Here is a 12,180-nt window from a genome sequence, read left to right as displayed (position 1 = left end):
CCATATATAAATTTTCCTTGATTATCAAATAGTAAATGTTTAATAATTTTACATGTTTGTTATATTAAAATGAAAGGTTTTTGACACTTTAGTGTCACGATAAACAATTTTTTAGTATTCTTGGTTCAGTGTTCCTTCTTTCATACATCTCCCTATAGTAATTGTACTCTAATTTAAATTTCTCTCCTGCTTGGGGAGAGAAATGCTGCTCAGTCAGTTAAGCATCAGCTCGGTTTCAGTTCAGGTCATGGTCCCGGGGTCCTGGGATCACGCCGCATGTCAGGGCTCTGTGCTCAGCAGGGCGCCTGCATCTCCCTCTGCCTCTGCCCCTTAGCCTCACACACTCTCTCTTCCTATAGCTCTAAAATAAATAAATCTTTAAAAAACGTTTCTCTCTATGCGGTCTATATGGTCATATATAGTCTATATAGTCATTGCCCAACCAAATCTGATTAGGCAGTTAGGACTTATTTTGAATCATTAATTTTTTTAAATTATGTAATGTCTGTCTTAAACCTTTGTTAAAAGCAGTAATGACTAGTTAGACTGTCCTGCATGAAAAGATGTTTATTCCCATGGTGTGAGTTTATATAGGATTTACATTTTCATAAACTTAGCAGTTGTCGTTAAAAGCGGCGTACATTGGTGACAGGAATTTTCTAGAATACAGTAGCAGTGGGGACATGACAGGCCCTGATGCAGTTTATTTTGGCAAGGTATGAGTAGGGGTCTTTTAATTCTGTTTATCTATCTGTGAGGAGTTAGAAAGGTCTCCTTCTCCCTTCTCCTTCCGTTTCTTAAAGGTCAGAAGTGAAAGGGCTTAAAATCACCAGCCCAGTTGCTGGAAGAAGGGAGGGAATGTTTCCATCCCTCTCCTTCTTGCTTCTCTGGTGCCTAGGCTCTGCCTTATGTAGCAGGAGTTTGACCATTCAGAAAAATGAATTTTATAGATCTACCTGTATACTTTGACCACAGAAATATTTAACTTTACCTCTGAAAGTGATTAGTATTGTTAACCTATCAAAGTCCATACTTTTTATGAAGATCCCTCCTTTTTAAAAATTATTAAGACATGAAAATTAAGTTCAATTAGAATGATTGTGAATCAAATGAAAACATATAGAACCTTTTAATTATAATCTCCAGATATTTAATGTCCTCAATTTGCAAAATTATCCTAATGGAAAGAACTAACAGAATGTTCTTACATAATCATTTCAGGAGCTCTTGGTAGACTAAGGGTATATCCAGGAAAGCTGCAAAATTAAGGGAAGAGAAGGCCACCATTTTAACACTTTCTTGTATTAAAATTCTCTGCATATGTTTTTGCTTCAGAAGGTTTTATACTCAGCAAATTAAAGTTGCATGAAAAGCGATGTTAACATGTGATGAGCTAGTAAACATAGTGTTATCTTAATATTTTCAGGTGCTTCAAAATGATGTATTAGCCCATCAGTCTACAGTGGAAGCCGTTAATAAAGCAGGAAATGACCTAATTGAATCAAGTGCAGGAGAAGAAGCAAGCAGCCTTCAGAACAAGCTAGAGGTTTTAAATCAACGCTGGAAAAATGTTTTGGAAAAAACAGAACAAAGGAAGCAGCAGCTGGATGGTGCCTTGCGCCAGGTGAGTAAGAGTAAATTCTCAAACTGCAGGATTAAAATAGCATGGAATTCTAGGGCTCAGTCGGTTAAGCATCCAACTCTTGATTTCGGCTCAGCTGGTGATCTTAACATCTTAGAATGGAACCCTGCATCAGGCTGTGCATTCAGTGGGAAGTCTGCTTGAGATTCTCTCTCTCCCTCTATCTTTACCCCTCCCCCACCCCCCCATGATTTCACTCTCTGCCTCTCTCTCTCTATCTTTAAAATAAATAAATAAGTCTTTATTAAAAAAGTAGCCTGGAATTCTTTGATTGATTTGCAGACCCTCATTTGATTTTTATCCCTCAAGGAGAGGAGTAAAAATAAGTGGGATAAAGAACAGAGCAGATGAGAAGACAGCCCTCTGGTTCTTAGTGTAATAGTCTTATCTGCCAGGCTCTCATGAGGAAAGGCAGACAAATCCATTTGCACCTGCCTGCTCTTAAGAATGCGTGGAGAGGCTTAGCAGGCCGGGATTGTTCAAACCTTGTTTTCTGCTAGAAAGTGACAATGTGTTTACGGCCCAGACTTAAAACTCTCTATCACTCCAGGCCAAAGGGTTCCATGGTGAGATTGAGGATTTGCAGCAATGGCTAACGGACACGGAGCGTCATCTGTTAGCATCCAAGCCACTGGGAGGTTTACCGGAAACAGCCAGGGAGCAGCTTAATGCCCACATGGTAAGTCTATTATTTTCTACAGCTGTGGCCTCCGATTAAGACCCTGACCAGTTGGTGTGGGCCCTGGTGCTAAATAAATTGTGGGAGAAGGTTTAAAGGATATACAGTTATATAGCAGAAATCTTTGTGTGTAAGTGCTAGAAAAACCATTTATTGATTAAAATTTTCAAGTCAGAACCTATCCTTTATATCAGAGATTAGTGCGTCAGTATATGAAGAAAGGTTTTAGAAGTCTAGACATTTTTTTAGAAGCAAACTTTTCCCCATAAAATGATGAGCTTGTATGGATAGTAACACAACATAGTGTAAATCTAAACTGTTGTATCTTGAGTGAAAAGAAGAATTCCTAAAGTAATTAGAATTGACTTTAAAGCTACTGCTGTAAGCATTATACTCCGACCTCGTCTGGAAGGCTGGAAAGTATGTTCTTGTTGTGTTCAGGAGTTACTTATTTGTTTTAATGGTGTTCACACTGTATCTTCAACTTCACACCTATAGTAGCTATGGACCAGCAGGAGCCTTCTGTTAATTGTCCAGTTGGAAGCATTGTGCCTGTGGGCTGTTCCCTCCCAGATTCTATGGCACTGTCAATTCTTAAAGATAAGGATGAAAAAAATAATGAAACTCGAGACTCTGGCTTTCTTTCACAGAAATGTGTACTGACAAATTAAATTTAGACTTCAATTTATTGACATTTCCTATTCATTTACATTGTAACTCAGCTTTAGAAGTTCTAAGAGAAATGAGTCTATTTCAGATTTTGAATACTAATCATTTTATGTACTTGTGAATTGCATCAGAAAAATTTTTTTAATATTCAAATGCTAATAATTAGTATTTTGGGAAATAAAAGTACAGGTACTTAGGAATCGGGCATAAGAAATGGGCCATTCTACATTAAAGCCTGTCATCTTTATTGGATATAGAGTGTTGTTGTAAGAGCTTATTGGAAAGGCACTTGGTTGTAACTAATTTTGAATTTGGTGCTTTGGAGAGGAAGTAACCGTCCTTGTAGGTATTGTGAAGAAATACGACAGAGGTAGCATCTTATTCAGTTGCTATGAGCAGTTAAAATCAATTCTATCAATCCAGTATGGAATTTCCTAGAAACCTTTAATGTATATTCATTGTTCTAGAAAATTACTGTGTATGTGGTTTTGTTGTTGTTACTGTCATTTTTTTGGTGCCACAGGGGACCCATTTGTTTCATTGAAAAAATAATTGACTAGTAACTTGGCAGTGCTTGTGTTTTCCTTTTCCATAAAACCTAACTGACGTTCAGATACTTCTTACTTTCCTGGAACTACCTTCATAGTTAATCAGAGACAATGTCCATTAAGTAGAAGTTTAATGATTTCTTAAACTAACATACTTGGGATTATTCCTAATAACAAATAGTTTTTAAGTGTTGATTTAGAAGAATATAGTAAAAAAGGTGGAAAGCAAAGAGCTTATCTTAGAAACACTTTACTTTTAGAAAAATATTATTATACATATCCACTTATTTGGTTTGAGTGAGGTATTGAAAATGAGTTTGCTTAACCCAATAGAGTTGTAAATTCCATGATTTAAGGAATTCTAAACAGTTACAGGTTCTTGTTAATATCATTTTAGTAATGCTCTTTTGATTTGGTTGTGTTAGAAATGAAGGAAACTAGAAAACCTGGAATATTATAGTTTCCTGAGAGTTAGCTGTATTTAAAAGTTTTGCTTTAGGATTAAAGGCTTTTGGTAGGTGATATTATAACTATGTTTAGGAAGTTTTTTGGGTTTTTCTTTTTTAGGGCTTAAGAAGTTACAAAGTTTTGAGAAGATAAAAATGTTCTGGAATTAGTAGTAATGCTTGCACATCTTTGTGAATACATTAAAAAACACTGAATTGTACACTTTAAAATAGTGAATTTTATTAATTATATCTCACTTTAAAAATTATTGAACTATGTTAGTTGAAAATGTTGAAAATATTAGACACAGAATGTATTTTTTAATAGGAGCTGTAATTTGACCCATGTTATAATTGAACTAACAAAAGAGAGCTGGTCTTAGGTTTTGACATGAATGTAACTCTTGTGTTATTGATACTAAATTCTGAATTTGCCTCCATAACTTTTTAATATTCTCTGTAGAAGGAACACAACTGCATTGCAGTTGAAAGCTTTAAAAATTCTGTAAATGATATCTTATGGTTTTGGGTGCAATTGTAAATGGGATTGACTCCTTAATTTCTCTTTCTTCTGTCTTGCTGTTGGTGTAGAGAAATGCAACTGATTTCTGTGCATTGATTTTATATCCTGACACTTTACTGAATTCCTGTATAAGTTCTAGCAGTTTTGGAGTGGAGTCTTTTGGGTTTTCCACATATAGTATCATATCATCTGCGAAGAGTGATAATTTGACTTCTTCTTTGCCGATTTGGATGCCTTTAATTTCCTTTTGTTGTCTGATTGCTGAGGCTAGGACCTCTAGTACTATGTTGAATAGCAGTGGTGATAATGGACATCCCTGCCGTGTTCCTGACCTTAGCGGAAAAGCTTTCAGTTTTTCTCCATTGAGAATGATATTTGCGGTGGGCTTTTCATAGATGGCTTTGAGAGCGTATCATGCTTAGCGAAATAAGTCAAGCAGAGAAAGACAACTATCATATGATCTCCCTGATATGAGGAAGTGGTGATGCAACATGGGGGCTTAAGTGGGTAGGAGAAGAATAAATGAAACAAGATGGGATTGGGAGGGAGACAAACCATAAGTGACTCTTAATCTCACAAAACAAACTGAGGGTTGCTGGGGGGAGGGGGTTTGGGAGAAGGGGGTGTGATTATGGACATTGGGGAGGGTATGTGCTTTGGTGAGTGCTGTGAAGTGTGTAAACCTGGTGATTCACAGACCTGTACCCCTGGGGATAAAAATATATGTTTATAAAAAATAAAAAATTAAAAAAAATTTCTATAAATGAGAGTAGTATCCATAGTACCACAGTTTGTCATTTGTAATTCCAAAGTCTGAATAATCGGCTTCAAATCTCTTACTGTATTGGGTCTCTATTTTCTATTCATTGTTTGTCTTCTGAGGACAGAATTAACTTATACTAAAAATTATTACAGCCATTGTATCACAGTCTGAGGAGAGACTTAGAAAACCCATTTTACAGAGGAGGAAACTGAGGCCCAGAGAGGTTAAATTACCCACTCAGGGTCACAGACCTGATTGGTTACAGTGCAGTGAAACCTTTCTGGAAAACATTTCAAACATTACTTCATAAACTTTAGCATGCTGGAGTGGACCGATAATGATAGCACCATTTCTGAGCTTTCTGGAAGACAGGATTCTGTCTCTAGGTTTAGGTGTTGTTTCAGTACAGTGAAAAATTTGAATGTGTCAGGGTTATTCTGGGTTGGGTAGAGGTGAATATAGTATAAGGGGCTTGGGATTGATGACCTCGAAAAAGGAACTCTTGGATTTTATTCTCTTAAAAATGATATAACTTGGGGGGATATCTCAATTTAGGAAATCTGTGCTGCCTTTGATGTTAAAGAAGAAACATACAAAAGTCTGATGCAGAAAGGCCAGCAGATGCTTGCAAGATGCCCCAAATCTGCAGAGACAATTGACCAAGACTTAAATAACTTGAAAGAAAAATGGGAATCGGTGGAAACCAAGCTCAATGAAAGGAAAGTATGTGCTTTAATTAATGTCCTAGAATGATTGTTTTAATTGTTTTATTTTGTGGGCTTTACTTTATCTCTGACTAGAATTATCAGTGGAACTTTTAATGATCTTTGTTTAAATTTTTTTTGTATACATATGGAGGTTTCATGGGGTCAATTGGAAATAATATTCTCTTTCATGGGAGAACAGAGTTAAAGCAGTCTATTCAGACAGATCATATATCAAGCGTTACTAGGTATATTTTTAAAAATTTGTGAACCACACTAATTCTGGATAGTTAAATAATTCTAATCACACTTATTTAGGTATGTAGTGGGAAGGCAAAAAAGGAGGGCAAGAGAGCGAGATGATCGTATATTTAATAAGCACTCCCATAACAAGTCATGTAAAGGGATTAAAATTATCAGTGTTTAATGCTATCAGAGAAATGATAGGCTAGGAATACTAGATTGTGTGCCCTCACTGACAGAGCATAATGTGCATATATTTCTTAGTACTTTGACCCCCAACATTAATCATGTGAATGTCAACTTTTCTTTCCACAGTTCTGTTTAGTAATTATGTTCTTTGATATTCTGTCGTTAATTGCCCCCAAATCACAATTTTAGTTTGTATTAGTTTTTTTTTTTTTAGCTGCAGTGAGATCTTCTCACTATACTGAAGGGAGTTTGGTTTTCCAGTATTTTAGTGAAAGCCCATTACATTCATAAACTGTTTAGGTAATACAGAAAACAGATTAAGCACAAATAAAGTGTGGATGGGAAGGAAATCTGCCAGAGAGTGGTTAAACTGGGGCAAGGGAGGGGGAATTAAATATCATCAAATACTAAATAATCTGTCTTCACAGACTAAACTGGAAGAGGCCCTCAACTTGGCAATGGAGTTCCACAATTCTCTCCAAGACTTCATCAACTGGCTAACCCAGGCAGAGCAGACCCTAAATGTAGCTTCTCGGCCAAGTCTTATCTTGGACACAGTCTTGTTTCAAATCGATGAACACAAGGTATGTTGTAACTCGTGGCTAGCATTCTCATTTCAGGCCTTTTTAGACCGCACACTGTTTTAATGTCAGAAGCATGAACTTGGTGGTTTGAAAACTTTATTTTGTCCTTTAAAATGGTTTGAGCTTTTGGTTTGACACCAAAAGCATTTTTAAGATTAAAAACAGTTTTGTTTTGTTTTTTTTTTAAAGATTTTATTTATTTATTTGACAGACAGAGATCACAAGTACACAGAGAGGCAGGCAGAGAGAGAGAGGAGGAAGCAGGCTCCCTGCTGGCAGAGAGCCCGACTTGGGGCTCGATCCCAACACCCCGGGATCATGACCTGAGCTGAAGGCAGAGAGCCACCCAGGCACCTCAAGATAGAATAGTTTTTCATTTGTTTTTAATTCTACCCTTTTTTTTTTCCCTTTGGTAAAGGTCTTTGCCAATGAAGTAAATTCTCACCGTGAGCAGATAATAGAGCTGGACAAAACTGGAACCCACCTGAAATATTTCAGTCAGAAACAAGATGTTGTCCTAATCAAGAATCTATTGATCAGTGTCCAGAGTCGATGGGAAAAAGTGGTTCAACGATTAGTAGAAAGAGGAAGATCTCTGGATGAGGCAAGGAAGAGAGCCAAGCAGGTAAACTTTTATAAAACTCTCTGAACTTGGCAATCAATCAGTTCTAGGTGTTGAAATACATATCATGTTGTTAAAAGTACTTTTGTTGCAAGCTGTATTCGTTGTAACAATCGTGGCACAAGGCCAAGGTGTTTATTTCCTAAAAGGGCTGTGGCCTCAGTTTCAATGGTGACATCACTCTTTGCCCTGGCAGCACCTTCCGGTCCTGAGGACTGATCTTGAAAAGACTGATTATAGCTTGGCTTCATAGACTAACTGTTATCATTAAGGTCCAAAAAGAGGCTCAGATTTTTTGCTGTGAGTTCAGTTTGTTGGTTTTTCCCTTTGTTCTTGCAATCTCTACTCTCATACCCGGACTAAGTCATTATACTTTATTAAATTGCTACCTTGTGTTTAGCTTCTCAGCCAGACTTTGTCCACAGACTCTCAGGGCTGAGAGTGGGGCACTTGACATTCTGGGCAGCTTCCTGAAAGAGCAGATTCTATGTCTGAGCTGGCAGGTTCTCCTCACCTCTCTGAATCCGTACCCTTGTTGACAGGCTATTGTTTCTTCTCTAGTATTTTGGTGCAGTTCCGCACTGCTTTTAAATTAATCGTCTGAAACTTTTAGGGCTGTTTTATTTTTCCTCTTTTGTTTAAGCTAGACAATCTGGAAAATCTCACAAGGAACGCCCCTTCCTATCTTCACCTGTTATTAATATTCCATTCCTAGACTAAATACAGAGAAGAGGTAAAATTCTGTGTCTCTGTGCTCCAGGGAAGAGAGAGATGCGCCTGCCTTGGTTGGCATAGATCTTTGAATTTTGCTAGAAACTCAGTATAATGTTGAAGCTGAATTTTCTAATGACTCTTTTTGCCCCATTTAGTTGCATTTTTCTGTAATTGGCATTTCACTCTATTTTTCTGGGGAGGCAGTCTCCGTCGGGTGATATAGAAGATGTCATGGGAGTCACATGTTTCAGTGTTTAAAGCTCTCAGCACACATTTGTTAAAAGCTTTAGAAATGACAAATGGCATTGTTGTAGGATTACATGCTGTACTGCTTCTTTTTGAGGGGGATATATGATGTGTTCAGTGTTATCAGTGAGTCTGGAATAGAATCAGTGCCTCACTGTGTTTTTAAGACAGTATTGATGATAAGCCTGACATCTCCTTCCACCAGCGTAGCAGTATCCTCTGTGATGGGGGCATCGCTTGACTTACAAACATCTAGTTTATAAAAGCGTTTGTCCTTTCTCCGTGCTGTCAGTTCTGTTTCCTCATATTGCTTAGTCTGTAAGGTTTTTCTGCTGCTTTTGGGGTGCAAAAGTATAGCATTTCTTCTATTTCTGTGGCTTAAAAATAGTTTTTAAAGCAGGACCAGCTTTAGAATCTGTGCATTTGTACCATTAAACTTGCCATCCGTGATAGCAAGACTACCAAACACTGTGACTATTTCTTTATTTCTTACTATTCTAAGATCTTAGTTTGGGTTCAGATGTGGATCATAGTCCTCTGACTTTGGCAGTTTCTGTGCCTCTTCTGGCCTCTGTATTTTCATATTTAAGTTGATCGGAGTTGTGGGAAGGATATGTTGGGGGAGAGGTTTGCAGGGAGGTGACCTCATCGGACCCTGCCAGCCTTGTGATCCCGTGCTCTTTTTCTTTATTGCTATGTCTCTTTTTGTTATTCCATTATTAATGTGCTTTGATAGAAAACAGACTTTATTTTGATGACTTCAGTTTTTTGTTATGTATCTGTCCACTTAATTTTATTATGAGAAATTACTTATGACCAGTTTCACAATTTGGTATCCCAAAATAGTACTCACTAGTTCTCTGTTTACTAGTTCACTAGTTCTTTGTTCACTAGTTCACTAGTTCTCTGTGAACAGAAAAGAGACCATGGCTGAAATCAAGTGTATGTAGCCCCAGAATAGTGGAAGGTCATAGATGCCAAAGAGAATTACGTTTTCTTAGAATTCATGTACCATGGGTGCTTTTACATATAAAACAGTACATGAGGCACAGGCATGAATTTGAGGATTCTGATAGCAGCAGTAAAGGTACTGAACTCCCTTTGCATTAAGTAGGAATGGTAATGCCTTTGTTGTTGTTGTTCTTGTTACTTTTTAAGACTGATTTATAAACTTTATCTTTCGTCCCTCCCTATTTGTTCCTTTTCGTTAACATGGGAGTGAAACACCTTAGAAGTAGACCCAAATCTGTCAGTGAGGGCAGTGGACAAATAAAATTCTCTTGACAGTTTATGTTAATTACTAAGCAAAAGGAAAGGGAGGTGGTGTTTGCTGTTTCTAAGCTCCTTTCTGTTTTTGTTAAAGTTTATGTGTTTGAATGAGTTACAACAAAGTGACCATGGTGGGGGCACAATCACAGAAGTCAGGAGTTAATAAGACATTTGTAATCCAGTGAAGCCACTGCTTTCTTCTTTTTTAGGGGAAGTTTGAATTAATTTTAACATTTTCATTAATTTCTATATATCGTAAGCATACCAGAAAATTTTCTGGACAGAAATTTACATTTCTTTTACAGTTTCATGAAGCATGGAGTAAACTTATGGAATGGCTAGAGGAATCAGAAAAGTCTTTGGATTCTGAGCTGGAAATTGCCAATGATCCAGACAAGATAAAAACACAACTTGCACAGCATAAGGTGGGTCTGCAATTAAGAAAAGCATGTATGCCATTCTTTATCTCACAATCACTTTTAAAATTCTTATTTGGTTGTGTATTCATTCATCACTAGGGGGAAGAAAAGGCCATCCAATATGGACCTCCATTAAATTTAAAACCGTTGCTCTTCACGTTGGTCAAGTGGCAGTAGTATCTTTTCTCTCTGCTGACCATTCCCCTATGATTCTACGGTCCATTGTTAAAATAAAATATAGAAAATTAAAACTGGAAGTGTTCTATAACCTATAATATAAAAGATTTATAGGAGTTCAAATGTTGGCATTTTAGTTTTTCACATGTCTGTCTTGTAATTTCTTTCGTAGATCAAATGCCATGTAGAAGATAATTTTATAGCAGAAAGTACTATAATTTTTGCCATTAGGTTCTCTCAAACAATTTAGTGGGGTAAATTGGTTGCCTCTACACAAACTGATATTTTATTGTATATATGTGGTATGTGAAAGTCCATCCTTATCCTCAAAGACATATAGTTGGTGGCTTCCTTATGTAGACTAGAAGGTATAGAAGCATAGTATTTTATATTTTCTACCTTTTATTCATACCACATGGCATTCAAAGAACATTCCCATTCTCCTCAACTCTTTGAATTTGGGTCTGTCGTTCTGGTTCTAAGGTGATCATCAGCCCTCAGGGTAAGGATATGGGTAAAAGAGAGTGGGTCCTGCAAAAAACACGTTTATCGTTTTAAGTGTCTACGTATATTTTAATGCTTGAAACATGATCATTTTTAAAAAGCTGAGAAAAATTGGGGTGATGTAGGGCTTATCATCCACAGAGAGTTCTAACCATCCTCTTCATAAAGGTTGGTTGCTTCTCTGGGTAGTTCTGACAGACCTCAGGAAGTCATGATCCTAGGAGCACAGAAGGAGACATTGAACACCTGTTCTTTGACTAGATGAGCACAACTGAGTGGCTTGTTCTGCTGGTACTCTCTGCCTTTGAGCTGCCGCATTCAGTATTGACAGCACAATGACAGTGAGCAGCATCTTCTTTTCTTCCCGTCGGATGGAAAAAAGAGAGGCTCCCTCTCAAAATACAATGCCTGTTTGAACTTGAATATAGTTGTCATGTCATGTAGTCTTATGAAAGTATATTGTGTATTCAAGTTGGAGAATCCTAGAAATAAGAATATGTGAAGAACCCTGGTAGATTGTCTGTTGTTCCTAGTGTGACTTGTTGCCAAAGTCAACTTTCGTCTGAGACAAAGGTACAAGGTACATTAAGCCAATCTTAAACATCTTTTCTGTTCATCTTTTGGGTATTTTTCTGTTTTTAAAAAAGTTTTGATCTGCCTTGTATTCAGCTATAATATTTTTTATGTATCTGTTCTTTTGGAAAAAATCTTTTAGTACAATGATTCTAAAACTAACATCCTGTTATTGGAAAACAAGAAAAAAATAATTACAGAAAACAAACTACAGAAATAGTGTGGTATTGTAATGGTGTTTATTGCTTAAAAATTCCCAGATGAAGTGGCTTCCTATTATAAGACAAAATAAATATCTAAGTTCTATTAAGAAACTTAGAGTATCTAGCTTTTAAGGGAAATAAAAGCTCATTAGGTAATTATAACCAAGGTTATTTTGGAAAATTATACATTTGCATAGCATTTTATTGTCTAAAGTGATTCTCCTGTGCTTATCAGGGTTTAGAATCACTGTGGTGGTGTTTCCCTGATATATTATGAGCTTGTTAGGTTGACCTTCCTTCCTTCCCATCCCTGAAATTGTATATTCAATAGCAGCTGTCTCATTCTTGCTATTAGACACTTACAAACACAAATGAAACATAAGGTGATAATGAGAGGCCTGCAAAGACAGTGTCCCTGCCCTAGAAAAGCTTGTACCTGAGTTGTGTACAGAATATAATCCAC

General features: G+C 36.9%; 1 protein-coding gene across 19 annotated transcripts in view; it reads left to right on the top strand.

Moving 5' to 3' along the window:
• The window catches only part of DST (dystonin), a 475,119-nt gene that overhangs the window by 434,217 nt on the left and 28,722 nt on the right, over positions 1-12,180 (top strand). For all 19 annotated transcript variants that reach the window (XM_032340325.1, XM_032340326.1, XM_032340306.1 and 16 more), the window contains 6 exons: positions 1,427-1,624; positions 2,193-2,321; positions 5,826-5,993; positions 6,835-6,990; positions 7,409-7,615; positions 10,147-10,266. In XM_032340325.1, coding sequence (XP_032196216.1) covers positions 1,427-1,624; positions 2,193-2,321; positions 5,826-5,993; positions 6,835-6,990; positions 7,409-7,615; positions 10,147-10,266 — 978 coding nt within the window. The remainder of the gene's footprint in view (positions 1-1,426; positions 1,625-2,192; positions 2,322-5,825; positions 5,994-6,834; positions 6,991-7,408; positions 7,616-10,146; positions 10,267-12,180) is intronic.

Source organism: Mustela erminea, chromosome 4, assembly GCF_009829155.1.
Source record: "Mustela erminea isolate mMusErm1 chromosome 4, mMusErm1.Pri, whole genome shotgun sequence".
Taxonomy (NCBI): Eukaryota; Metazoa; Chordata; class Mammalia; order Carnivora; family Mustelidae; genus Mustela; species Mustela erminea.
This window is presented reverse-complemented; position numbering and strand designations above follow the sequence as displayed.